At 55.9% G+C, this 27,810-nt stretch overlaps 7 protein-coding genes across 7 annotated transcripts; 5 read left to right on the top strand and 2 right to left on the bottom strand.

Moving 5' to 3' along the window:
• Positions 1-921: 921 nt before the first annotated feature.
• BKCO1_37000112 (uroporphyrinogen-3 synthase) lies at positions 922-2,022 on the top strand (the record flags this gene model as incomplete). The annotated part of the gene is made up of 1 exon (XM_020274989.1): positions 922-2,022. One exon carries the CDS (start codon positions 922-924, stop codon positions 2,020-2,022), a length of 1,101 nt encoding a protein of 366 aa, XP_020128790.1.
• Positions 2,023-2,701: 679 nt separating this feature from the next.
• Positions 2,702-4,058, top strand: BKCO1_37000111 (uncharacterized protein; the record flags this gene model as incomplete). Its single annotated transcript, XM_020274988.1, has 3 exons — positions 2,702-3,077; positions 3,131-3,713; positions 3,767-4,058. 3 exons carry the CDS (start codon positions 2,702-2,704, stop codon positions 4,056-4,058), a joined length of 1,251 nt encoding a protein of 416 aa, XP_020128789.1.
• A 1,381-nt stretch (positions 4,059-5,439) lies between these two features.
• On the top strand, positions 5,440-6,662 carry BKCO1_37000110 (uncharacterized protein; the record flags this gene model as incomplete). The annotated part of the gene is made up of 4 exons (XM_020274987.1): positions 5,440-5,522; positions 5,576-6,038; positions 6,096-6,290; positions 6,348-6,662. The coding sequence occupies 4 exons, from the start codon at positions 5,440-5,442 to the stop codon at positions 6,660-6,662; spliced, it is 1,056 nt and encodes a 351-aa protein (XP_020128788.1).
• Positions 6,663-11,898: 5,236 nt separating this feature from the next.
• BKCO1_37000109 (nuclear migration protein) lies at positions 11,899-16,114 on the bottom strand (the record flags this gene model as incomplete). The annotated part of the gene is made up of 2 exons (XM_020274985.1): positions 11,899-12,893; positions 12,940-16,114. The coding sequence occupies 2 exons, from the start codon at positions 16,112-16,114 to the stop codon at positions 11,899-11,901; spliced, it is 4,170 nt and encodes a 1,389-aa protein (XP_020128886.1).
• A 2,576-nt stretch (positions 16,115-18,690) lies between these two features.
• Positions 18,691-20,117, top strand: BKCO1_37000108 (tpr repeat protein; the record flags this gene model as incomplete). The annotated part of the gene is made up of 2 exons (XM_020274984.1): positions 18,691-19,312; positions 19,405-20,117. The coding sequence occupies 2 exons, from the start codon at positions 18,691-18,693 to the stop codon at positions 20,115-20,117; spliced, it is 1,335 nt and encodes a 444-aa protein (XP_020128887.1).
• Positions 20,118-22,856: 2,739 nt separating this feature from the next.
• BKCO1_37000107 (dna-binding protein) lies at positions 22,857-24,211 on the bottom strand (the record flags this gene model as incomplete). Its single annotated transcript, XM_020274983.1, has 3 exons — positions 22,857-23,134; positions 23,191-23,257; positions 23,312-24,211. 3 exons carry the CDS (start codon positions 24,209-24,211, stop codon positions 22,857-22,859), a joined length of 1,245 nt encoding a protein of 414 aa, XP_020128892.1.
• Positions 24,212-25,260: 1,049 nt separating this feature from the next.
• Positions 25,261-27,050, top strand: BKCO1_37000106 (serine hydroxymethyltransferase; the record flags this gene model as incomplete). Its single annotated transcript, XM_020274982.1, has 5 exons — positions 25,261-25,395; positions 25,449-25,505; positions 25,572-25,665; positions 25,716-25,853; positions 25,903-27,050. The coding sequence occupies 5 exons, from the start codon at positions 25,261-25,263 to the stop codon at positions 27,048-27,050; spliced, it is 1,572 nt and encodes a 523-aa protein (XP_020128893.1).
• Between the last annotated feature and the right edge of the window lie 760 nt (positions 27,051-27,810).

Here is a 27,810-nt window from a genome sequence, read left to right as displayed (position 1 = left end):
GGCAAGGCCTCCACAGCCGACTGACTCGGCGCGGCACGAGCGGGGAAGCGATAACGTACCACCCTCGAAATCTTAACGTACCACCCCGCCCCGCTTAAGTGGTATTAGGCGTAGAACGCTCAGTAATAACGAAGTAGTAATTAGTATACTCTCGTAGTCACAACACCCTCTCGCAGCAGTAGTACCCTCTAATAGTAGTACCCTCTTGCAGCCGGCCTCTCGCAGCCCTCTCGCAGCCGGCCTCTCGTAGCAGCCCTTTCGCAGCCGACCTCTCGTAGCCGACCTCTCGTAGCCGACCTCTCGCAGCCGACCTCTCGTAGCCAATCTCTCGTAGCCGGGCCTTTCGCCGTAGTAGCCCTTTCGTAGTAGCCCTCTCGTAGCTAACGGCTAGCGTTAAGAAACCGCTAAGACCCTAGTACGAAAGGGCTACTACGGCGAAAGGCCCGGCTACAAGAGGTCGGCTGCGAGAGGTCGGCTGCGAAAGGGCTACGAAAGGCCGGCTGCGAGAGGGCTACTACTAGAGGGTGCTATATTAGGTGTTATTAGAAGATTACGGGTAGTGTTACTTAACGACTATTCGTTCTTACCGAGCGTTCTACGCCAATTACCACTTAAGTGGGTCGGGGTGGTACGTTAAGGTTTTGAGGGTGGTACGTTATCGCTTCCCCAAGTCAGTCCTCTTGCGCGCGCGCGCGCGCGGACGGACCAGGGTTGCCCTGGCGGAATGACGCCCGCTGGCTGGCCGGGTGCTGCCGAGCCAGAGATCAGAGCTGAGCTGTGAGCACACCTTGGCGCTGGGGTTTGCTGCGGGTTTCTGCTTCCACTGTCATTGTCGCGCGGGGAGGTTTTCTCTCTTCTCTTCGTTTTCCCCGAGCTAGACAAGGAAGGTATGCCTCCGTCCCTCTTTTCTGTCCTTTCACCATGAGCGTTCCCTCGACTGCTACCGCCGCCGCCGCCGCCGCCGCCGCCGCCGCCGCAATCAATGCCGCGCCCTTGTCCGACCGCAAAATCCCCGTCGTGCTCCTCAAGACCAAATCCACGCCCACGGATGGCTACGAGGAGTTTTTCGCCGCCGCGGGCGACGGCCGCTACGACCCGGTCTTCGTGCCCGTCCTCGAACACCGCTTCCGGTCGGACGCGCTGAAGCAATTGCGCGCAGACATCGCGCACGGCGGCTTCACCGGCAGCGCGCCGCACGCCAAGTATGGCGCCATCATATTCACGTCGCAGCGCGCCGTCGAGGCCTTCACGCAGGTCGTGCAGGACCTGCAGCGCGAGAGCACCGCTCAGCAGCAGCAGCAGCAGCAGCAGCAGCAGCAGCAGCAGCACGACATGGATGCCCTGCTGCCGCCGACGCTGCCGCTCTACGTCGTCGGCCCCGCGACGGCCCGGGGCCTGCGCGCGCTGGGCCTGCAGTGCCCCATCCTCGGCGAGGAGAGCGGCACCGGCGAGGTCCTGGCGCAGATCATACTGGACGATTACAACGGCCGGATGCTCCAGCTCGGCGGCGGTGCGAATAAGCAAAGGGAAGGGCATGGCGGTAAAGATAACAAGCTGCCCGTTCTGTTTCTCGTCGGCGAGCAGCGCCGCGACATCATCCCAAAGACGCTGCAGGCGCCGGACCTCGTGCTGACGGGCCGCTACACGGCCGTCGATGAGGTCGTCGTCTACGAGACGGCGGAGATGCAGTCGTTTCGCCACGACTTTGCAGCCGTCGTTGAGGGAAATAGGCGCGTGGGCGCGGAGCAGCAGTGGGTCGTCGTGTTCTCGCCTACGGGCGGGAAGGCGATGTTGGAGACGTTGGGGAAGGGTGAGGCGGTGGCGGGGGGAAGCTCCGGGAAGATGGCTGCGCCTGCGCTGGAGGGTGAGGGGTTTAGGACGTGGATTGCGACCATCGGACCGACGACGAGAGATTATCTTCTGAAGTGCGGGTATGTACCTGATGTGTGCGCGAAGAAGCCGAGCCCGGAGGGTGTGGGCAATGGCATCGAGGACTTCATGCATGGATTTGCCGCCAATTGAAATCTAGGTGCGGTATGCGGTGGGAAGAACTTTCCCGGTGAGAGCGGTTCCTCATTGTGGTATGCAGGAGCGTTTCGCTCCGCAAAGTATATGCACCTCCTGACAGTCATGTTGTGGGTAATAAGATTGGACTAAAAAGTCAAGATATTCGCAGACAGGTTTAGGTTCGGTTACGCAAAATTTACGCTTTTACGGCATACTAGATACTTTAGAATTACAGTCAACTTCCTCAACATGATGGGCTGGAGTGGTTGAGGAGGCCGAGTGACATGAGTCGACTTGTGAGCGGGGATCGGATAAGCCAGCTACCATGCAGCCATTATAGCTGAGCATCTGGACTTCGTATAGACCCTCACGTGTGTCCATGGATCGAGGCTGGCTGGAACCAGCAGGCGCCCGAGACGCGGGGAGACGCGTTGCGATTGGATGACGTCAGTGACGCGCCAGAGCTAAAATGAGCGCGTCACGGTACAGCTCCTCTTCACACCTCCAACCACTCGTGCTCTCCCAGTCCTCTTCTAAAACCCTTACACCTTCGTCAATCTCATTGCCCCATCACAGTACAGCTTTCAGAAGCTTCAGTTCATCATTGCAACACAAGACCAAGAGGCAATTGAGCCCAGCAACTTTAGCATAGTTCAAATCTCCACTTCCTTGCACGTTACGAAGCTCTGTCGCTATGGTTTCCTCCACAAGGCAGTCTACTCGTCTCGCCGAGAAGGGTGAGAACGAGCCAACGGTCGAACAGGAACAGACTTCACCCAAGGGCACAAAGCGCAAGGCTGACGCCGCGTCGCCCAAAAAGGGCCGTGGCAGCAAGAAGGCTGAGCCGGAGAAAAAGCAAAAGACGCTGGAAGAAACAATCGAGGATGCCGGCGCTCCCGATGACGTCGACATGATTCAGGCTGGAAAGGCAGTCGAGACCACAAACAAGAACGCTGAGAGCAAGGGTGAGGAGGCGGCTCAGGATAGCAAGCAGGAAAGTACAGAGCAAGAATCTGCTCAAAAAGAGGATCAGAAGGTCGAAGAAATAGAGTCAAGCACCACAGACACGGGTAAGTTCACCCTAAGCGGTAGCGAAGCTGTCACAACCTGACAGCATCTCTAGGTGGTGCCGTCAAACACGACTCGGAGCGCGAGCAAAAGGTCCCGACCAACATTGTTGAAAAGGGCGTCATCTACTTCTTCACCCGCAAGCGTGTTGGCGTCGAAGACGCAGAGGGCCCTGAGGACTTGCAGCGGACATTCTTCGTCCTTCGGCCTATTCCCAAGGATGCCAAGCTTGGAGCAGGACCGATGGAAGACAGTGAGAATAACAGACTGTTCGCTCTTCCGAAGAAGGTGCTTCCGAAGAGCCACAGTGATAGGTTCATGGCATTCGTCGAGAAGGGCCAGACGACTATCAAGAGTCTTAAGGATACTTTCTTCGCCGGCTCCACTCACGAGACAAAGACGCAGGGGACTCGTGAGGTTCCGCAAGCCACTCCGATCGGTGAGGGTGTCTACGCGATTACGGAGGCCGGAAGAAGCTCCCACCTCGTCTACATGCTCACAATTCCGACCGAGATGGGTGAAGTTCAGACGGAGATGGGTCTTCGCAACCAGGGCAGCTTTGTCATGAGTGTCAAGAACCCGGCGAGGAAAGGTCCGGCCAGCGCTCGGCTTCCGCAGGGCCCTGACTTGCCAAAGGAGTGGGTGTTGCTTTCCGGGACTTTACGCGAATCGGCACTGACTCAGCTTGTAGAATGATTGATGAGTTCCGTGGCCTTGCGTGGGTTTCTGTGAAGCCGCAGTATCTGAACTACGATAATGTCCAGATCCTGCTCATTGGGGAGGGTGTGGATGACAATCTCGGACAGGCGGTCGAGCCCAGGTCTAAGGACCAGAAGGATGGTAGGGAAGAACCGCAGGAGGAGCTCGAGAAGCTGGAACACGAGGACGAGCTTCGGGTGGAGCATCTTCACGGCAACGACACGGTCTTCGATGACTTGAAGCTCAGCAAGAGCGAGTACCCCCAGGTTCCGACCACTTGGTAAATAACGAATTGCTCCAGCCACTCGATCATCTGGATGGAGCTGGAAGACGGCATTATGACCGACGGTTCGTATAGAAACAGCATATTCATGGAGGCTCGGATCCTGTTTGAGCGATCGGCGTTCAACAGCAGGATCCACACGGGTTGCTTTGGCTGGATGCATGTTCCCAGTCTGAGTATTTGTCAGGGATATGGCTACTCGCAGTCGGTAACCTCACGACAAATATGAAAAACGAAAAAAAAAAATCATTAGATTATTGTGTTGCATCCTGGTGGTCGGATTTCGGATAGCATGAAGTGTTGCCGTAGAAGGCAAGTGGGGAAGTTGCATTTTTTTTCATGTGACTTTTGGTTTCCTTTTTCGGACATGCGACCAGCACTCCCTGCTCCCACGGCAATCGATAAGTTGGGCGGCATGCAAGCTGATAGGCGGCGGGTCGAATGATCAACGGAAGCGTCCGCGTAATCAGCGCATGTGAACAGGTGCTTCGTGCTTGATGCTCTTGCGAGTTTCCCAATCGTTCGGAGGCTGCCAGGCTTGACGTCGGACTTAGCGGGACCGTACGAATGAGAGCACGGTCTAGACGCACGCCGGCCGTCCAGCTCCAAGGCATAAGCCGTTGCACGCATGCCCAAGGGCCCAAGGGTAGAGCTGCACTGCCAAGGATCGTGGCTCCCGTAGCCATCTGTGGTTCTCACACGAGGCGGAAGAGGGGGACGAATGGGAGCCGCATTCTGCCACAAGGCTGAATCCCTGGACCGTCTGTCGACTTTTGCTGGCTCAAAAAAGGGAGGCTGGGGCCAATCGGGCATGCTGGCGACGGCTCTTTTGAAGATCTTGCAGGGGTGACGTGGCAGGGGAGGCCGGTCGCAGGTGCGGACAGTCAGTCGCCATTGACACAGAGACAGTCGTGGGCCATGAGACATGCGGTTTCTCCACCGGCCTGGAGCGCACTATTGTCGCTGGGGATGGGTATCCGCATGCCTACGTCAGCCGGCAAGCAATAGATCGCCCGGCCAGACGGCGGGAATTCCGAGCTACGCGTTTAGGCACGCATGCCGACCCTGCGCTACGGACTTCTTTTTAACTGTTGAGACAGACACCGTCTTTCCTTGTCGCCGCCCTTTACCTGCCGCCTGCGCAGCCACCCGCGCCGTCTCTGGCCTACGCAGGTCCGTCCCTCCACCAGCTGACAGGCAGCTAGCTTTGTTTTTCTCCCAGCGGGCTGGGCCCAGCGCAGCGCAGCGAAAACCACTGGCCTCAGGCGACGCGCCCGCTACTCAGCACTAATAAATAAGCGGATCCCTCGTATCCCGCGCACGTGTTGGCTATATATATCTTTGAGCCCCGGGCGCGCGGCTGCTGGCGCATCGCTCCATCAATGTTCAAACCACAGACGAAGTCGGAGTGGGCCTTTCTGGGCACCGCTGCCGCTCAAGCCGGCGTGAACACCGCGCTCCAGCTGTCAGTCCGCCGCGATCGTCGTTTTCGCCTCCCTTTGCTCACCTCTCTTGCAGCTACGTCCTGGACCGCTACCTGCGCTGGGTGAATCCGAACGTCTATGAGGTCGCGCGGTCCTACACCATCCCAGTCACCTTTGCCATCTTCGTCTTCGGCGTCGTCTACCAGTTTTTGCTGTCGTGGGACTCGCTCACCAGCAAGAACAACATCCAGCTGTTTGCCCAGGCAATCTGTAATGTCTGCCTGTTCGCATCCGCCATCCTGCAGTACGAGCAGGTCCAGGATGTCGTCAAGACCCTGCCCCCGAACCATGACGGGAACAACAAGCCGCTCGTCAAGCTGGACGTCGACATATGGACCCAGATCCACCCCGCCCTGATCGCCTCCATCGCAGTCTTCGCCGCCTGCAGTCTGGCCATGTGTGGTCTGGCCTACAAGCTCCACAAGCAATTTGCCTGGGCGTTGTATAAGGACATCAACGCCGATACGAGTCTGAGGTCCCGTTATTTGATCTATCAGGTATGCTATCCCGACCGCTTGGCCGACTTTCATGCTCACACGGCCACACGGCCGCAGGTATTCCTGGTCATGCTGAAGCTGTCCTTCTACTTCCTTGTTTCGTTCGTCATCATTTACGGTTTCGTGAACGTGCACTACGAACAACCCGAATTCGCCCTCACCATGGCCGTCATTCCCATCGCCATGCTCCAGATCCTCCTCTCCGCCTACGCTGCCAGGAACGAAAACAGGTTTTGGATGCTGCTCACCGTCGTACGTTGCTCAACGCTCCACCCAGGAAAGAGGTTATTTGCTGACCCAACTTCGCAGCTGGTATACGCCGGAGGCGTCGCCTACATAGTCAGCAGGATCGTCCTCCTTCTCGGCAACGGCCTGCGTTCCAAGACCATCATGAAGGACGAGATGCTCTTCTTCGCCTTCGTTTCGCTGGTCCTCATCTCCTTCACCCTCGTCTCGTCCATCCTGACCATGATCAACTTCGGCCACGGCCTGAAGCCGCACCACCTCGGCCAGACGGCCAAGAAGGCCCCGCGCGACCCGGAAGATGCGTATCGGTTCGAAAGGCTGTCCCACACCGCTCCGCCCCCAGAGTTCCTCACCCCTCGCCGCTTCGCCTTGGATTGAAAACGGGGGTAAGTAGGCAGGGTTGCCCCCAACCAACGAGTCTATGGACCAATAAACCGCCCAGCACCAATACGTCTACGAACGCACCTTGGCCCCGAAGAACCTACGCGCCATTCCTCCGACTCGGACCTCGGTTCCTTCTCATCCGTATCTACAATCTTCTCCAAATCCGACCATCGTCCCTTTTCCACCTCTTAACGAGCAGCCTCGCCTCGTTTCCCTCTAGATCAAGACAACAATACAATGCTTTTTCAGCGGGAGAGAAACCCCATCTCCAACCACCCAGCCCCCAATTTGGTTGGCTGTTGTACGCTGTACGCATCACGGCGGCCCCTCGCGCGAAGGAAATCGATGGCACCCCACCCGACGGTCGAGGACGGAGAGCGGAGTTGATGATCATGGGTGTATGGCAGGCCGGTTTGGAGTTGTCATACGCGTGGCCGGTGATGAGGAGGGGGAGGGGCGAGGGAAGAAGAAAAAGTATGTGGAGACGTACAACTTGCCCGGATGTGGTTGCTTGAGAGGCTTGCGATGAGGATGTCAACGCCGCTGGAACGCTCCTGCCTTTGGTTTCCGGGGGTCTTGAGGGGTTTCGACTTCTCTGGCTCCTTGTAGATCTGAAGGGATCAGCGAGGTGAGACGAGGCTGGCCTTGATCATTGGAGAGGATTCGCCTGTTTGATGAGATGTTTTGTTGCTCTACGGTTGAGCCTGACAAGAACATCATTGGTCTTGACGTGGTGGAATACGCACATATATCGTATAGATAGAGATTGCATTTGGCTCTACAAGGCCTTGAAGCGGCTAATACAGCAGCACTTTACTTGTTCAGTTTGCATGCTGCCTTGTGAATAACCTTTCAAAAGAGTTGGGGGGAAAGTAGAAACCATAATAGGGAGATTACAACCCTCTCGACAAACCCGTGGCTGAGCATAATCACCAAAGATACGTATTACAGTATTCTTATGTTGGATGAGACGGTTCCGCATTGCTTGGTAGTGACGGCTCTGTCGGCTGAGAGAGTATACTGTGTCCCGATTAGCTAGTATATGCCCGGGTCCCTCAGAACTATCTTGTTACAATGATGACTTCCCGGCACTATGGTTAATCGAAGGTGCCATCAACCCGCTTTTTCAGAGGAACATGCATCAGGATCGATTCTTTGAGGATAACAGTAGTGCTAATTGCAATTTTCAACGCACTATTTCCGTGGTCATTCGCCCCAGTGAAGCGTACGGAGATCTTCGCTGTATCCGCAGCGTTCGCGACCCGCATACGTCGCCTTCGTCCAAGTTGGAACAGATGGTACAGCATGACACAGAGCGTACCTCGGCCAGATCCACTCGTAAGATCAAACTGGTATGAAGTGAAGGCTAATCTTTTTTACAAATGATGTCTAATCACTTTTCGCTCAGGCTCTCGGCCATCGGTCAGCGCGGCTCAATGTCCGGGAGGAACTGAACTTTCTCAAGAACCGGGCTCTTGCATAAAAGCAAGAGTTCGTGTGCTGCTGCCTGTCTACTGGATTTCAACCATAATCACTTTCCAATTCGACATACCCACTCCCCGTGTCTTCCCTCGACATGGGATATAAATAAAGACACCGACCTCATTTTCCTAGCTGCTTGAATGTTTCATAGTAGACATCTATCTCATGGGCTGGGTCCGAAGTACGATCATGGTGCAAATCCTCAAGTCAAAAGGAATACAAAAAGAAGTACCGCAAACGACTACAACAGGATATTTCTCTTTGACATTTCACCAAATCAACTATGCACAGCTTTCGAGGGTAATTAAATCTACAAACTAAAGATGTTGTAGATTTCTAAAGTCTTCTTCTACGTTTGGTCTTTGCTCCAACTTACCGTGAAAACAAAGTGGGTTTTGTCACGGATGGAACAAGGGTTATAAAACCTTCCGTTACTCAATGCTACCAACAACAGAATCTATAAATGCGAGATAATCCGTAAACACTCCGTAAAAGTGAAAGGTCTCGTGTGGGTTAAGGAGAGAGTCCCGGGCTGTAGTTGTCGAAGCTCGCGAATCCTTATTCCCAACCCTATCATGCGTTGGTTTAAGATCTTCATGAGAGATATTTAAGAATGATAGAATCGCCTGTAATATTTTGTGTGCCACCATCGCCAATATCGGTGGTGCTTGTAACGATTCGAACCTATCCGCTGTATCATCCCGCCGTGTATGCCTCTTGAAGTCTTGATCGATCTCCTGTAGCAAATTCAAGCCGGAAAATCGTCTAAACCTTGTCGCTCGAGACTCACTGAGTGATCGAAATCCAGCCTAGCACGCACACTACAGAAAAATAGAGACGATGAATATGAGTTTTTGCTAATTTTCAGCCCGAGGTTTCCGGACTCGAACCAGCATAATCTGGTCTGGTTGCAACGCTGGCGGCCGTTAGTGACCGCCCGCTCCGCGGCAAGGTTTAGCGCCGTGCATGTCATGAAGCAAGCCGTTCAAACTTAAACACCAGGCAAGCGTCTTGGCATAACCGAGACGGGACGTCGCAAAAGCCCCATGATAGTCCGTCACATTCCCTAAAGCGGTAAGCAACCATTCCATTGCCCTGCGCCCCCAGAAGCCGCTAAAAAAGTATCTATCTACCATCCTGGTTGACGATCCCACCGTTCTCTCGGCCCTCGGTAAGTAGATCTGCTTCTCGAGTCACTACAATCAAATACAAGCCACCAACGACAAGACAGTCCACTTTCCGCGATGAGCCCCTCTTGGGGCCCTTCATTCTCGAGCGCGTGGAGAATAGCGCAAGCGCAGCACTCACGCATACATCACGAGCAAGACCAGCAGCGCTATCTACAAATTAACCTCTAATCGCCCGACCGGCCCACGAAAAAGAGATGTGAAAATGGTACGCCAAAGAAATTTCCAATAGCGCATTGTCTGCTCCACTCTCGCATCGCTCCCTGTCGCCTTACGGAACAAAGCGAGAAGGAAAGAAAAAAAGCAAAAAAAGACGTTAGAAGGAATGAGCGAAAAAAAAAAAAAGGGAAGGAAGAGACAGTGCGTCAAAGGGGGCCCGGCCGGCCATGCATCATGTATGTTGGCACCCACCCGCGCCGCAGGGGGGCAAGCCACATAGACACACCATGGGCGGAGCATCCTCCGCTGCCAACGTTGTTTTCGGATGCTTCCAACCGTCAGTGCGCCTCAGCATCATCCTTCCAGCGGTCAACACCAAAACCCCGGGGCGCTACCTGTGTCCCTCCCTCCAACATTTCCCTCCCCCCCCCCTTTTTTTTTTTTAAATCCCTCGTCACCAATCCAATGCTAGATACTACCGCGGATCAATCCAACCGAGAACGGCGAGGCACAACAACAAACTTCTCCACCCTACGTGCGCGCGCAATTAAAGTGTGTTGGCGGCAACCCCCGTTATGATCAGCTCGGAAGTCGGATCGGAAGGAAAGGGTAGGTAGAGAGAGATACTAGTAAAAAAGCGGGAGGATCATCATCCTTCCCTTCCCTTCCCCCCACCCCCCCAATTTATTATCCTCCTCATATTTCACGGTGAATCGAGACTCGTATAAATAGGACAGGGCACCAAAGAGAAAAGGCACCGTGCGCGGGAGACAAGGTACCTACGCAGCATGCATGTATGCCAACAATACTCTAAAAGGCGCTCCGGTCCGGGCGACGTGATTGGGTGGTTCGTCGTCGGTGTCGTCCAACAAGTACCTACCTACCGCCTCAGCCCCCCCTTCCCCCCATCAGGCACAGCCACATGAGAGTGTGACGACGTGGATACGCGCGGAACGGACGCGGCAGATAGATTGGACGGGCTAACTGATTGCGTTCGCTGCTCCGTCCCCGCAAAATATGGTGTGTGAATCCTCCCCTTAGTGGCCCCCACCCCCTTGGTAGGCCTGAGCGTTCTCCTTTAACATGACATCAGGAAGGCCGGGGGAGGGCAGTGTGGCCGAAATGTGTATGTGTGACAATGTCTCGGATATTGCACCCCATCGTAGGCGCGATGAACGGTTGGCAAAGAAGAAAAAAGCTTTCGCGCGGCTGAGACATGCTGCCGCGGCGGCCCGTTGATGACGACGGCGAATTATTAAGGGTTCAAGAGAACGCGCAAGCGGTCGTTTGAACAATAGTATCATCATGAGAGACAGAAGCCCCTCCTTCTGGACTGTTGCGTATTCCAAATGCCGTAGCACTTCTATTCGGCGGGGTTTGGGGAGAGGAGGCTTTACACACAATGCACAAGACACTCGATAACCAGCCTCATATTCCCGTGTTCTCCGACCCCCAGCCAATCGTTCACCTAATCCCTGCCTTGGGCTCTGTTCCCCGTGCAATCCTTCCGGGGTTCTCCGCTTCCAGTATAGTTCCAAACCTCTGAATAGTAAAAAGAAATTTTTGTGTAAAGAAGCCAACGATAAGGGCCCTTAGGCCACCCCAAGCAAATCAGATAAAGATACAAGTATAGTCTCCGAGTGAGGAAGAAGATCCGCCCCTTAAAGAAACGACAGATAGGAACAAAGGCGCAGATCGAAGAATTAACACTAGACACTAATTGCCTGCTATATCGGTCTGATAAACATTGCGGGTATAGAACGGGCAAGTAAGAGTCGCGAGTAGATAGAAGCGAATTAAGCAAGATGTTCAGACGTATCTGGACAGATCGAATGAGGTTGGAACTGAGACGGCAGTGGTGGAAGGTGTCTGACAGATGAGACATTGAAAGAGCGTGAAGCGGCAAGAAGAAGAAAAATTGAGAAACCCGCCTTGTGGTCTTTTTTCGTTTTTTTGGAGGTGCAAGTTGTGCGATCCATATCGCCATGAAGTCGTCGCATACCGTAGGACAATTGCAGCCGTTTGGCCCCTATTGCAGCCGTCTACGGTCCAGACCAGAGATCAACACTGGTGAGCCGTTCCGAAACTGGGAAAAGAGAGAGAGAGAGAGAGAGAGAGAGAGACAAGATTGAGCGTCAATTGCATCACCGAGCGTCGTTTCAGAGCATTCGGTACGCATGGGATGATATATAGGAGAACATTTGCCGTAAATGAGAGTGGTATGCCGTAATGGTGGTGGAGCCGTCCGATTCATGTCGGTCGCCTGCTGCTGTCCCATTCCTGGATTGTGTAGGCAGTGTTGTTGTCTGCCGAAGTCTACTGTGTAGAGTGGAGTCCATGTAATGAAGATCCAAGACATCGTCGGACATTTCATTCTTTATCAGCCGCAAATAGACTTTTGTTTACTCAAAGCCCCTGAACAGATCGCTTCCGTGTTCGCTCGAGTACTTGCCACTCGCTTGGCTCGGGGCTCTGCTCGCCACGTCCGAACCCGTCATTCCGCTTTTCACGGAATATTGGCTGTTTTTGCGGTACTGTCGCGCAGCGGATTTCTCCCTGAAACTCGGCGCCAGTCCCGGGAACCCGCCACCTGGGATCTGGCTAAGGCTGAGGCGCGGCTCGACGAACGCCTCCATGCGCACCGTGCCTAAGGATGGATCGTAGAGCTCACGGCGCGTTCCGGCCGCTGTGGCCGCACTGCTGCTGGCTTCCGAAGTGCGACGGCTCGGGTTGTAGATGCTGCTTGGCACCGAGGGAGGAATGTTGGTACCTCCTGGCGAGTACAGATCGGACATGCCGACGCTGGAAGCTGCCGACGAGTATGAACCAGTGGGAATCGGCGGTGGCACAGCCGATGTCGAGTGCACGCTTTTCCCAGAGTACACGCTGTTCGCCGAAAAGCTACGCGTGAAAGGGTTGCCAGGAATAGGGGGCGGAATGGCGGCTTGTCTCGGAGATGTCATGCTCCTCTTGCGGCCGTGGCGATGTATGACCGGCGGGGTTGCGGCCTCAGAAACAGGCGACTGAGCGGCCTGGCCCTCGTATATCGGCTCTGCGCGGTTGACATAACCCTTCAACCCCCCTTGATTTTGTTTGGCGAGGCGGACGGAGTTCGTGATCGGGCGGCGGCCTAGAGCTGCGGTGGAGCGCTTGGTTTGCGGAGACTCCTCGGTAGGCGCGGCCGGAAGTTGGTTCAGGTCGGGGACGGCTTGCGAGGAGTGTGCGAGGAATGAGAGGGCGGTAAGCCACAAGTAATGGCGCTCAGCTGAAGTCGCGGTGAACTTCAGAGCTCGCGCAGGAGTTAGGATGAGGATGGATCGGTTAAAGATTGGCTGGGCGCCAACGCCCTTTGGTGCAGGAGTATCGTCCTTGACGTCGAGAACGGATTGGATTTGCACTGAAAAGTCAGTATGGACAAGTCAAGTCTTGCAACGGCCACTTACATTTCCGACCTGTCTTACCCATCAGAGCAGTACCAGAGGTGGGCTGTTTACTGCTCCACATGATAGCACGCTCATAGGGCGAGATCCAAACCCAGCGCTTGTGTCTGACGCTGCTTCCGCCGGTCCCATCATCCTTCCCGAACTCCGGTGTTACAGCATCAGCCACCCCAAAGGATTTGCGACCGCGAACATATTTCCAAAGCCACTCGCCCACCATCGCCCCCGCGATGGCGTCAACGACACTGACCGATTGGACAGAGCTCGCCGATTGGTTGCTGTTGACCGCAGAACTGACCGCCGTGCTGACGGCTGTGCTAACCGACGGGTGGCGGCCATGGTGTCGGGGTGCATATGCCTGGTACGGCGAAGTAACGCGATCCCGAGGCAGCGGCGGCGCATCCGCTGGCTCGTCTGGGGAAGTCAAAGAAGACTGGGGCGGAGGCGGGGATCTACTTCGTTGGCGACCGTCGCGGCGGATGACGGCTGCGGAGCGGACCTTGCGCAGGCTGTCTTGCCTGGCGTGTTGCTGCTGGCGCGAGCGCCGGTTCGTAAACATGTTGCTGCGTGGTGTCGGGCTGCTCGAGCCTTCGCTCTTGCTGAGCGGCGCCTTCCTGGAGCTTGATCTGGTCGGCACAGGGAACGGAGGCGGTTTAGGCTTCGAAAATGGGTTGCTGGAGCTGGCTTCTCCAGGCGCCGTCCGGTCGTGTGCGGTGATGCCACTCTGCAGCAGCGCGGAGCGACGCACGCTCGGCTGCTTGCGAATCGATCCAGCCCTGATGGGTTTTTCCACCTTGGCCGGCTTTTCGTAAGACGACCGTTTCTCGACCGAAGAGCGTTTTTCGTACGAGGACCGTTTGGAGTTGGGTTCCTTCTCCTCTGGCACTGGCGTGGGAGGCTTGTTGAACATGCGACCGTATTTGACTGCTCTGACCACCACTGCGTGACCGCTGTATCCCTCTTCATCGCTCGAGGCGTCTTGGTCGGCTGCAGCATCCTCATCGGAACTTTCTCCGTCAAAGCCAGCGAACAGGCTGCTGGTCCGGAATGGCCGCCTTATGCCGTCAGTGCTCTCCTGTGTGAGGGGACCATTATCGTTATTGCCAGGATATTTGTCTTGAGTGGCCTGGATGGACATGGTCCGCATTGATTTGAGCAACTCCTGTGTGGACGGATGCAAGGGAGATTTCCCTTTCTCTTCAAAGGGCCTAGCGAGCACGGGCTGAGCCTTCGGATCCTCCTTGATGGGCGTTCCTGGCTTCGAAGAGATAGCCGAAGGCAGCAGATGAGGTGGGAGTTTGGAAATCCGCTGCTCGATCAAGATAGGATCGGTCTGTACTTCGGAATCACGCATGTTGCTGGGTAACTCAGAAGTAGTCTGGGAACCAGCGCTCTTGGTATTGGGGGGAAGCACAGCATGTTTAGGAGAACCAGGAGTAGATCCTGGGGGGTGGATGGCGATTTGCGGAATGGGAATCGGCGCAGGAATTTCCGTCCGAGGCGGGGACTGGGGAGGCTCGACTATGACTTCAGGCACCGACGCTGGCTGAGGATCCACCCGCGATTCCGTCTGCGTAGACGTTGAAGCCATTCGCGGCGCATTAACGGAGGCTTCAGACTCAGTCGGGGACTGCGGAAGCACGACCGTTGGCGTTTCAGGCGGGCTCAACGGCTGGCTCAGGGTCTGACACGATGTTGAGACCATCAGTCCGGATTTTCGTTGAGTTGTCGCCAGCTCCTTCTCCCTCATAGCCTCGGAAGGAGGTGCAGAGACACGCTTCTTCCTCTGGTTCGCTTCGACATCCATAGCAGCCATAATATGACCACTGCTTCTTGCAGCCACGATCTGTTGCGCAGTTACTCTGGGAGACGGTGGAGGAGACGGTTGAACCCCGGTATCGACGTATTCGACGCGCCTCCGCTCAACCTTCACTACGTCATCCGGCTCAATCCTCGGCTCGAACTGTGGCGGGACAATAGTGTCGAAAGACTGCTGGTGCCTCGGGCGGTGGATTTCGGGAATGGTGTCGTCAAGACAGTAAGACATATCCCTATCGGGCTCGCTAGGTGTCGGCGTGGTCCTGTCCTTGTCCATCATTATGCCGAGCATCTTGCGCGCCTTTTCGTCAGGAACGGAAGATGCTCTGGCCTCCATCAGCTTGCGAGCGCGAATCTCGTGCTCGGTATAGTCTTCAGAATCGGTTTCCAGGTCTTCGAAATCTTCATCCTCTTCGTCAAAAGAAAGCTCGTCCGCAAGGCTAAGGCCGTTTGAGAGCTTTGCGTGTGCTTCAGAGCCAATGGTGAGGATTGATGCACGGTACCCACGAGGGCCGAAGCTTCGCACACTTCTTGCGCTACCGCTGCTCTGGTTTCGCCTGTGCCGGCCTTTCTTGGGTGAGGATTGGATGCTGGCTGTGTCACTCTCGTGTCCATTTGGCGCGTCCTTGGCACCGGCGAAGTCTCCCGGAGCTTGAGCCTCGACTGCTGCCTGTTGCGTTGCCAGCTCATCAAGCACAACTTTCAATCGAGTCTCAGTGACGTGGAGCCGACGTTCCAGAGATCGCTTGTCGTTGTCCCAGGCCTCTTTGTCCTTCTGCCAGAGGTCTTGTGTACGATCTGATGCGTCAACTTCACTCCTTGCCTTCTTCTGGGACGCTTCGAGTTTGCTTTTCAGATGTTCATTGTCGGACCTGATTTGATCTCGTTCCTTGACCAGCTCTTCGAGAGCGGAAAGCGTTCCAGACTCCAATTGCTGGATTTGGCGCTTGGCGACCCGGCTCTCCCTCAGACTGGTCGACAGCTTGTCATTGAGAAGCTCATTCTCCTCTTGTGTCGAGTGCAAGTTGGTCTCGAGATCCTCAATCACCCGGTGCTTGGAGTCGAGTTCTCGCCGTAAGTTGAGGATCTCGGCCACGAGGTTAGCTTGCAGAGTTGGTGTGAAGCGGCGAGGGTCCAACTGAGAGATGTTCTCATCATTTGCGGAGTCGCCCGAGGTGCAATCGGAAGCTGGCGGCGCCGGTGATGCCTGGGATGCGTCACCGAAGGATGAAGGGGTCCCGTGTCGAGAAGAGCGCCGTGACCTCGACGGCTGTGGAGTCATGAATGGAGTTTCGGTGGGCGTTGACAGCGAACGTGCGGCAGTTGAAGACTCCTGGTCGGAGAAGTATTCGGTCGCCATGACGACCACGGGGTCCTAACACTATCAAGACGACCACGCTCCTCTGTAGGTGAAATTTGAACTTTCCAAAGCTTTAACGAGCCTGAAACATGACTGCTCGCCAGGTTAGCACGGTCAACCCTATACCTCAGGGAGTCCCTGTGGATGAACAATGGCGCCTGCTTCACATACTTTTGCGAGCAAAGCTTATCTGTACAAAAAGCCCTTTCAATGCAAGATGAAACGGCGGGCAGCCAGGATTGAAATTTGCCGGATTGCGGGCGGCTCCTTGCCGTGGTAGACCGGACTCTTTTGAAGTGATATGGCGGCGTTTGCAGCAATGAGTGGAGAGACAGAAGCGCCAATCATGCAGAGCGGAAGTGAATGCTGTGCTACCTCGGGACTGTCAGCAGGCGCCACTGGCAGAGCGGAGATCGGCGGCGGGGTGAGTGGTGTGAGACTCGGCGGGAGAGTTGCACGCGTGAAGATGCGGCGCGGACTTGGTGGGACAGGGCGTACAAGTAACAATCCGTGGCTGTTGCGTACCTATGCGGGCAGACGAGGCTACTGGGCCGGAGCGACTAAACGAAGGGAAACACGCTAAGGACGGCAGTGCATTGGAGCAGGCGCGGAAAGGGACGTGGAGCAGAGGGTTGGCGAGGGAGTGTGACGCAGATGTGAAAGAGAGGGTCGTGCAGGCTTAAGGTCGGATGGCGGCGGCGTGGGAGCGTGAGGAGGACGGCGGGCATGACGGGCATGAGCGGGCTGATCCATGGCGGTTTATTGGGGGTTCCCGGGCGCAGCGCTGGCAGGGCAGGGGAGCTTGCTTCTCGCATCGGCGGACGTGCACGCGCGAATGGGGGGCGTGGCCGAATCGAAATTGCGGCGAGCAGCGCGGCACCCGGTAGGCTGAAGAGCAGTGAGTGAAGATTCCCGTCAGGGGCAGCCTAGCATCCGGCTGCCGCGCCGCCGCAGCACAAGGCAGACCAGCGCCGGACCCCGTCGCTAGCCCCACCAGCCTGGCGGGCGGCGGGCTGGGGGCTCTGCTGCCGCGGTCTAAGACACGGCCGACGGGGCGCGCCGCCGTTGGTGCCTTTCCCCTGTCGACGCGCTCCTCGCGCGCGGTGCTGTGGCGCGCCAGTATCGCGGTGCGTGGCGTGCGGCGAGCGGCGAGCGGGCGTGCGGGCGTGGTGCGTGACGCCGAGGCGATCGCCAGCCCGGCAGCGGAGACGGCGACGGCGATACGACTGCTGCGGTGCCTCTGGCCGAGCACCTGCAGCCGCAGCGCGTCCCAGCCGGCCGGGAGAGCTCGAGCGTTGAGATGGCCGATGCACCTCCGTCACAGTCACTATCAGATGCAAATGCCCTCGCTTGCCCTGCCGCATACTGCTGTCAGTAGCGACGCCGTATTTCCATGAGATTGCGCGCCCACCCGGCCTGCAGATCACGCCAAGTCGCCCGTCCAACCGCCGCTGTCGTGACGAAGCCCCGGCACGCCCGCACAGTCCAGACCTCTCCACGCCCGCCAGTCCTGCCTCCCCGCATTTGCGATGCGGCTGACAAGAACGAAATTGCTCTGTGTCACCATGAGACGCGCCATCTTGGCGCCGCAAGCACCTGGCTGCCGTCTCGCCAAGGCACAGATCCGCGGGCCCCAATTTGCTGTTGACAAATTCTCTAGTTGCTGCCCCGGCTGCGTCGTGGATGCCGTCCCTCCAAGAGCACCGCAAGCCAGCACCCGCGAGCCCGGCACCCGTGCTCTCGCGATCGACCGTAGCGTAATGCAGTGTGCGTTGGCGGGACTGCGACGCGGAGGGTATAACAAGAATCATATGGCCAAAGGGCGCCGGGTGCCTGGGCTGCTGGGAAGCCCTATCGGCATACGCGAGATAGCACGTCGCGCCTAATTTATGCCGCGCGCCCCGTTGGTGCGAGAGAGGCTATGCTGCACACACAATACAGCAATGCTCGAGAATGACGCGTTAGAGTGCCGTGGTCCGCCTCGAAAGCGCACCTCTTCCGGGCCCCTTCCGGGCCCCTTCCGAACCCCCCATGGTGTCTCCAGCAGTAGTGGCCCTTGGGCATCAGATGGATCCACCCGCGGCCCTAGCGGCAGGTTATCCGCTGAGAACGGCGTGACGACAGGGAGCGGCCGTCCAGATCTGTTTGCGCCGGTAGTGAATCCCTAGGGCTCTACCGTCGACGATCAGCCGGACTGACATTGGCACGAGGGAGGATCGAGCGTTGGGGGCATCCTAGGACGTTGTTATGCAGGGGCGGCTGGTGGGTGTTGAAGTCCGGAAAAAAGAAATAACAACGAGCCAATCTTTGCAGCAGGCGCCCTTCCCCGGTCGGATAGCTGCTTCCGGAATCCCTCGCGCGGCATCCGCCGCACAGTGTGACAGGGCCATGGGCGCCCGAGGCCGAAGTGCTATCGATAACGAAATTTCGTCCTCTGGCCCTCTCTGCCCCACCGGCTGCATCCCATCTCTGTCCCTCCTGCGCCTCGTCTGAGCCTGGAGCTGCTGCTGCTTCAGACTACCTTACCGCAATCCCTCGCGCCACCAAATCGCAGCCTTTCCCCCGAGACCGCTACCATGGGCAAGATCGAGGAGCTGCCCGACGACTTCGACGAATCACTCAACCTTAATGACCATGCCGTAAACCCGCCTCCCAAGCCTTCCGACCTTCCCAGTGGCCCCGGTCCAAGCGGAGTACCTTCGCTCGAATCCCTCCTCAACAATGCTACCCAAACCAAGGGCTCGTCTACGGCCGAGGAGCCTTCCGACGGAAAGGCGTCGGCTGCAAAGCCCCCGGCCATGACGGAGACCGCATCCAAGACTGCTGACGAGTTGCTGGCCGAGCTCAATCGCACGCCGCTTTTTATGACATCACTAGACGAGAGCGATGGGCAAGGCGGTGAGAATGCGGCTCTGGAAGGATTGAAGGCGCTCGCATACGAAGGAACCAAGGCTGAGGTCGCCGGTAATTTCCGTGAACAAGGAAATGAGTGCGCCCGCGCAAAGCAGTGGGTTGATGCACGGGAGTTCTATGACAAGGCTCTTGGCGTGCTCAAGGGTGTGGGGAAAGAGCTGAACGAGGATCCGGACATGGATCTTGCGGATGGACAGAAACTGGACCCGGACGAGGAGGCGCGGAAGGAAAGGCAGATCGAGGAAGCCTCTCTCGTCAACAAGGCGTTGTGCAACCTGGAGATGAGTATGTCGGCCCTGTTCGTGATCAAGCCAGCAAATCGATTGCCCCTCTATTGGTGGTACAAGTGACAACAGGCTGACTGCATCTCCGAACAGAGAACTACCGCTCTTGCATACAAAATTGCAAGGCAACTCTTCTTATCAACCCGTTGAATGTGAAGGCCTGGTACCGCAGCGCCACGGCTCTTCTTGCTTTGGACAAGATCCCGGAAGCCGAGGACTCATGTGAGCGTGGTCTGGCAATTGATGCCAGCAATGCCTCCCTCAAGACTCTCAAAAGCAAGATTGCAACACGCAAGAAGCATCTCAAGGAGACCGAACGGAAGCGCGAGGAGCGGGAGACTAAAAAGCGGAATGAGGAGAACGCACTTCAATTAGCCCTCAGAGCACGCAACATCAAGACACGGTCTACTGGCGCAGACCCAGACACTGGTGACGCGAAGATTGCGCTGACAGAGCCTCTGGACCCTTCATCGGTCCTTTCATTTCCCCTCATCCTTCTCTACCCGCTGGACGCACAGAGCGACTTCATTCAGGCGTGCGCCGAGACGGACAGCCTTGGCCAGCACCTCGAGTACATCCTGCCTGTGCCCTGGGACGCGAAGAGCGAATACACACATGCGGGTACTGAGTGCTACTTGGAGACGTCATCCGGTGGCCTGATCAAGGCGGGCAAGAAAGTTCCGCTGGGCAAGCTGTTGGCCGGGGGCACAGTGGAGATCTTGGACGGACTGGTCAAGGTGAATGTTGTGCCCAAAACCAGGGCGCAAGAGTGGATCGCAGAATTCAAGAAGAGAAAAGGTCTCTGAGATGGATAGCACAAATCAGTCCGATGACTCCGGCGAATGGGACAATTCATTTCGTGTTTCTGGGAGGAATGAGGCAATGACGTCCGGCTGAGAAAGCCGAATACAACCGCATCCAAGACGGCCGGCCAATTGCAAGCATCGGGCGGCAAGACATTCAACCACGTCCAAACAAGCCCTTCTCCACACGGTGTCCTGAAACAACGCATCACCATCTCCAAGTCCGCGCGCACCGCGCGCTCGAACCAATTATTCCCCACCGCTGAGGGACAAATCCGATTGCTAGGCTGGAGCTCCACCATGTCACAGACGTCACCCATTTTTTCTCCGCAATCCTGGTCTCAGATCATTCAGCCCAATCACTCCAACCCCCAGAATCACATCGACAAACGCATGCAGGGTCTCCACTTCATGTTCTCCTCCAGACCGTTCTGCCAACCAGCGAAGGCGTAACGACACCGCTCAGCACAACTTCCTAACAGGTGTAGGCGCGCGCGTGCGCAAAACGTGACGGCACCTCCCGCTTATCCCAATTACCACCCACAAGTACCGGTAACCGGTCAAAGCATCACACCATCATCGCCGCCATCCCACGTGCGCAGACCCTATTGCTACACTGATCTCCCACGTAACCTTCACCCACCAGCAACTGCCCCTTCTCCACAGTGAAATTTGCCGAAGCAGCCGGGCCGATTCCGCAATTCACACAGATCTGCCCTTCGACAGCCACGACTCCCAAAGGCCCAAGCGCATGCGCAAGAAATACCCCACCAGAGATCGGATGCTTCATCCGTGGGTCGCCAATAATTGAGATAGACAAAATCCACAAGGGCCACATGATTGGCCACTTCAACACACTCATCAACGATTACTCACCACCATCACCACCCATTTTCCCCACATATCGCCAACCACACCCCTGCCCAGCTGAACAAACAAATGACAAGGAAGAAATCTCGCCCGTATGTTCCGCGCCGAGCACGACTCAAGAAAAAAACAAGAGATTCACGTACGTGTCATTGCACGACCGAATACACAGTACCAACCAAACCATCGACCGCCCTTTACCATTTTCTCACTCGGCGCCTCGTCAACGCACGTGGCCGCCCAGACCAATCGATGAGCCCGACGCCTGTGAGCAGGCCCAAAAACCAACACCAAAATGACCGTGCCGCAAGCGTACAAAAACGGCCAATGCGCCTTCCAACCCATTTCCGAAAGAGGTAGGTGACATTTCAGCCACTTTTCCAACACCGGGCGCCGGGCCCACGGGCCAGCCCTAAGAAAGGGAGGAGCAAGAGCCGCAACGAGGACAGCGACGACGAGCACGGGGTAGTGTGAGCCTAGGTACATACAAGCCATGAATCAGCACCCTGAGAAAAAAAAAGAAAAAAGAATAAAAACAAGGCCAAAGCCAAAGCCAAAGCCAAAGCCGAACGTGCTTGGCCCGAACCCGGCGTCTTTTTTCGATAGTCCAAAAAAAGATGAATCGACGCCGTTATCTGTCATCAATCGTTAGCTAGCGACAGCCTTTTGCCTTGTTTTTTTTAGCCCTCTCGTTCATGGCAGGGCGGGCGGGCGCGGCCCTTCGCGCGCGCGCGCGAGGCGAGGCGGGGGGTGGGAGGAGGAGGAGGACCGAGGATCTCGGACATCATCGCATCATCACTCGACGCACGTCTAGTTCGCGATTCTGATGAGCTCTTTCGTCCGATTCGCGACGACGAGGAGAAGGCGCGCAGATCGATCGGGGGGGGGGGGGCTGCCGTCATGAGCGAGCGTGCCAAAAGTTGGAAGAAGAGTAGAGAAACGAAACAGATCTGGCCTTTTTTCACCTCCATCCCCCAAGTGTGCTGTGCGGCGCATATTCGTTTTGTAGAGCAGAATAGAAAAAGACGTAGCGTCGCTGTTCATCTCTCTCGCTTACATACTAATGTGTGACGTGGAGGAGCTATGTGGTTGAAGTTGGGCCCCTCTTTTTTGTTGTGCGGCGGCGACAGGGCTGACCGAGACGTTATAGTTGCGCTGTGTGTTATAAGTGGTGTTTCATCTGTGTGTACTGGCCTGGTGGTGTACCCCAGGTTTTGAGGTGCATGCAGCAGCCGCTTTATTCATTATCAGCAAGGCCTGTTCGATGTAGGAACGAGCGTAGAAATAGAATGCGTAGTGAGATTAACATGGCGCTCTGTAGACCGGCGATAGAATTTATAGAGGTTTCAACGCGACTGCAATCGATGTCAAAGAGGCTGATTGATCAAGTTATAGGACATATGGCCCATGGGTAGATTCTTGATTTTTCCGTTCAGTTGCTTAGCTGATCTTCGGACTCTAATGCTCATGTATATGGTTTGCTTTTGCTATTTTACAGTGCTTCTCTATTAATCATGCTGGAATTACTTGATCAGACTGTGTCAAAAAGCCATCCGGAATTGTGATATCGAACACAGGTACAACGCTTTCTCCATCTATAGAAAAACTTGTTTTTGAGAAAGGATGCCCGCAGCCAAAGCAATTCTGCTCTTTTTCTTTTACTTTTCCCGATTCTGTTGTGTGATTAATGTCCTTGTTCTTCTTTGTTCCACGCCGAAAGCATCGGACTGAAGATGCAAATGCAGAAATGCCAAGCTCCATGCTCGACAGTATGATGATAAAGGAACCGTGAGCCCCATCAAGTGAGAAAGGTTGCCACAACTACCGGGATTAAGTTGGGGGACTGGATTTTGCTGTCAAAGTATCCGAAGGTGGTCATTCCTTCTTGTAGATCTTGGTAGGGCGGACCATCGAGTCAAGGAGTGCTACCTTCACGAGATAGTCGACCTTTGAAGGATACCAGAGGTGTTCGGGCGGTTCAAAGCGAACCTCATCAGCCTTGATCTCCCTCAAGGCATCAAGAAAACGGTAATCTGTTCGACAGAGGCACTTTCGTCCGTAGAACGAAAGCTCGATATCTTTCAGTTTGCCATGCTTCGAAATCTGGCGAAAGCAGTTGATGATATGCTCATCACGGACAAAGCGACGTCCTTCTGTTATATCTTGTCAGCTTTGCTTGCTACTCAGCAGAGTCTCTGATCCATCTTACCATGGTCCAAGTAAGGAGCACTCGATGGGGACGCGTCAGTGAGTACAATCGAGATGGACCTAAGCAGCTTGATGCTGGTGAGTGAGATATCCAGGCTTACCTGGTCCAATGAACCACTTACAGATATGTTGGTAGGTCCAATTGAGTTGAGGAAGACTCTCATGTCTTGATAGCCGACCTCTCTCTCTTGAGCACTCCAGTAGGGTGCGCGGGAATGGGTGTTTCGTGAGAAGGCGAATCGGTTCTCGGAATAGAGAACACTGCGTCCTTCCTTGTATATCTGTTGGCAGGTTCGCAGCAAAGCTCCAGAGCGGCTAAAGTTCACGGGGCGTGAGAAGCTGACGTCCTCCTTGGTGACAAACAACAGACGGTATATCTGGTTTCGAAGCTCCGCCGGAAGATCAGCGAAGGTCTTCTTCGTGGGATCCTCGCGGGTATCGGAACCAAAGTATCCGCGTTGGCGAATGGATGTCTTGCGAGGGGCAACCGAGATAGTGTTTCCGGTGCTGAGCTTCGACGAATTCACACGGGCACTGGGCAGATGCTGGCGCTTGGCCGGGGGTTCTGACTGTCCGTTTATGAATAAGGCTCGGTCGATCTTCAGAGTCAGAGGACCACTGAAGCCTTTCGGAACGTTGACGGTCAAGTTGATAGAGCCGACCCCCTCATCGTCCAGTGAATGCGGAGTTGGCTCGCGCGATGGAACGTCGTCTGGGTAGAGTGGCAGCGGATCGACATCTGGCAATGGTGGAGAAGGAGTTCGCTTCCTCTTGGGGTGCTTTTTCTTGACGCCTTCCTCGTCCTCTGATCCAGATTCGCTGTCTAGGCCCTCGTCATCGATGACTTCAGTGGTGTCGAGGTACGAAGGGTCAAGCGACTTGCGGCCAGCATTGTCGCGAATGGGTCGTCCCGTGCGGGTGTTGTAGCGGACTTGAAGGTCACCATCACCAAGCTCTGAGCTCGGTTTCTGCGCGCTTGCCGGCTTGGAGGTCCTCGATTTCGGAGGCGCCTTGCGCGCCATGTCGCGAGACCCTAGAGCGCCGAGTGTCTTCGACACCGTGTATGCGGCTTGGTGGCAAGTGACGTAAGCTTGCAGGAGCGGGGTGCTGGTGACCCGTGTGCCTGTGGTGGCGTGGAGTGGAGGAAGAGGTTCAGAGAAGATCTGGCGGTTGGTTTTTCTCAGGGTCGCCGGACGGTGATGTAAGGCGAAGCTTGGTGGGAAAGAGCGACCCGTACCTAAACATGCACCTGCCGAACCAAACGGACAGAAGGGTCCAAACGAAGGGCCTCAGCGACACGTGCCCTAGACGCACATGCGCAATCCTCCGGCACCATTGTCGGACGCCACTCCCTCCAGTCATCACGAGGTTGTATACAAGCTCATGATCGAGCAATGGGCAGCCAAGCGGGTGTTGACAGGCAAGCATCACGTGCCTAGCTGCTACCTGTCAACAGCGTCGACAGTACTCACAAAACTTCGCCAGAGCCATAAAGAAATTAGAGAACTCGGGGAATAGATCGCTTTACCTATATACTTCTATACAAGCTCGGGCTACTCTGCGAACTTCCAACGAGCAGTGAAGCCGACAATTGCATCGGCTGCCACCTTCGAGCTCCTCGAAAGGCCGCACGCCCAAGCTAGACCGCCTCTTTGCCCCCCTTGAACATCTAGCGAGCGCTTTAGTGTATCGTTGAGGAAGAATGCCAACGCCGTCGAAGGGCATTTCATCACACAGGAATCCAATCAGAAAGTTTCAAATTGTTCCTCTAAGGTGGTGAGGTGGGCCCGGAACATCTCAACAGCACCCACGCCGCCGTGCTTGCGCGCGGCAGGTGAGGATGCGCTGCCATGAAGGCCAGCTCATCATCTTGGATTTAGTTGTGTGATGAAGAGGAAAGGAACGAGACGCGTGGCGCGACAGAGGAAAAAAAGGCTGCCTCGCGTGGGTTTCCCAATCCGGCCTAGCTCCTCTTCGGCGACTTCGGCGCATCGATCCATCACCTCACCACCGCGCCGAGATCATCCCAGCTTCTCCGCGCCCCATTGCTGAGTTCCCCAGGCTGGCAATGATGTCGTCTCTCCGCTACACCTGCCGGGCCTCGCGCGCCCTGCTGGCGACCACTGCCCGCCGGCCAATCCTCCAGAGATGCCTGCGGCCTCAAGTGGCGCGAGGCTACGCCGTCTCGCTGGACGACCAGCACAAGGTACGCCGCCGTCTTTCCTGTCGCGCGCGCCGGTTATGCTAATCTGCCCCCAGCTCCTCTCCTCGAACCTTGCCCAAGCCGATCCCGTCGTGTACGATATTGTAGAGAAGGTAATTGCGCCAATGCGCCCTCCGCTCTTGTTCGGCACATTGCTAACGTGCCGATGAAACTTGCAGGAGAAACGGCGGCAAAAGCACTTCATTAACCTGATCCCCTCGGAGAACTTCACCTCCCAGGCCGTCCTCGATGCTCTAGGAAGTGTTATGCAGAGTACGCATGTCGAATCCTCTTGCCGGAGCGAATGCTGAGCCGAACTGCAGACAAGTACTCGGAGGGTTACCCGGGTGCGCGTTACTACGGAGGAAACGAGTTCATTGATGAGGCGGAGAGATTATGCCAGCTGCGTGCTCTGCAGGCCTTCGGATTGAAGGAGAGCGAATGGGGCGTTAATGTCCAGCGTGCGTTGCTTGCGACCCTGATACCTGACATTTGACTCATCCGTTGCAGCTCTTTCCGGCTCGCCCGCCAACCTTTACGCATACTCTGCCCTCCTCAACGCACACGACCGAATCATGGGCCTTGATCTGCCCCACGGCGGTCATCTTTCCCACGGCTACCAGACTCCCACTAAAAAGATCTCGGCCATCTCGAAATACTTTGAGACTCTACCTTACAGGCTGAACGAGAAGACCGGCCTGATCGACTACGACAAGCTGGAAGAACTGGCTCTCCTTTACCGACCGAAGATCATCGTTGCCGGCACTTCCGCCTACAGCAGGCTACTCGATTACGAGCGCTTCAGGGCAATTGCCGACAAGGTTGGCGCCTACCTGCTTGCCGATATGGCCCACATCTCTGGCCTTGTCGCCGCTGGTGTCATCCCTTCTCCGTTCAACGAGTCCGACGTTGTGACGACCACTACTCACAAGTCTCTCCGTGGGCCTCGTGGTGCTATGATTTTCTACCGCAAGGGTACCCGTCGTGTGGACAAGAAGGGCGTTGAGGAGAAATGGGACTTGGAGGAGAAGATCAACGCATCGGTTTTCCCTGGACACCAGGGCGGTCCTCATAACCACACCATCACTGCGCTCGCTGTTGCTCTGCAACAGGCTCAGTCCAACGAGTTCAGGGACTACCAGAGGCAAGTTCTTTCCAACGCCAAGGCCCTGGCCGATAGACTAGGCAACTCCAAGGACAAGGGTGGCCTTGGCTACAACATCGTCTCTGGAGGTACCGACAACCACCTGGTCCTGATCGATTTGAAGGACCGTGGCGTCGACGGCGCCCGTGTCGAGCGTGTCCTTGAACTGGTTGGCGTTGCCAGCAACAAGAACACGGTTCCTGGTGACAAGTCGGCATTGAAGCCCGGCGGTCTTCGTATGGGTACCCCGGCCATGACCACTCGCGGCTTCACGCCCGATGACTTTGTCCGCGTCGCCGACATTGTGCACCGTGCGGTGACCATCACGCAGAAGCTGGACAAATCTGCAAAGGAGGCGGCAGAGTCCAAGGGCAGGAAGAACCCTGGCAGCGTCAATGCGTTCAGGGAACACGTTGGTGAGGGTGAGAACGTGACGGACATCATCCAGCTAAGGAAGGAGGTTGAGGATTGGGTTGGTACTTTCAGTCTTCCCTGGATCAAGAACGGCTCGTGAAGAGCACATGTATAGCGCAGCAATGAAGGGACAGCAACATTGGCCGGGCACGAAGTTTTCGTCCGTAAATATTACTTCATTCATCCATGGGGAGTTGAAGCATGCGTCTGAACGTAGTATTTGTGCCTATTCGTACTTCGCGTCCAGGCGCATGCTTCAGCTCCCCATGCTCTTTCACGATGTGTCCTATGCTTTAGCACGTCATCCCCCTACTATACCCGATATACATTGACTTTCACGCAGCGTGCTTACGACCCACCCTCCAGATTTGTCGCTAAGTCGCGTGCACAACAGCGAGTCAATCTTTTGCAGAATCTGGTGCCCGCATGCTCAAAAGGCGTGGTAGTAGCATCTCACAGCAGATTCCTTGCTCAGCGGTTCACACACGCAAGGGAGCAAACGCCAGAACCCAATCAAACGAGGCTTACGGTATCAGATGGTACATACCAGTCGCCAATGTCCTGCGGAGCACATCTGCAAGGGAAGTTCGGCTTGAGAGGAGGATCGCCAGTGCCACGGCTCCTCGAGTAAAGTTGGGAGGGCCAATCCGGGGCCAGTTTCCCCCTTGCACGCTGACGCAGGGGCCCGTGGGGGCGCCTTTGCGCGGCTGTACAACCTTAACACAACTACATGCTTTCGCTTTTCTCTCCCACCTTCCATCGCGCTAGAGCCCCTGAACGGGTTGCATGCAGTTCGGCCACGAGCCAGTAGTCTTTCATATCACGGTTGAGCATCGCGCCAGACCACACGATCAGTCGAT

Source organism: Diplodia corticola, assembly GCF_001883845.1.
Source record: "Diplodia corticola strain CBS 112549 chromosome Unknown scaffold37, whole genome shotgun sequence".
Lineage (NCBI taxonomy): Eukaryota > Fungi > Ascomycota > Dothideomycetes > Botryosphaeriales > Botryosphaeriaceae > Diplodia > Diplodia corticola.
Note: the sequence above shows the minus strand (reverse complement) of the source record. Positions and strands in the feature narration are given on the sequence as shown.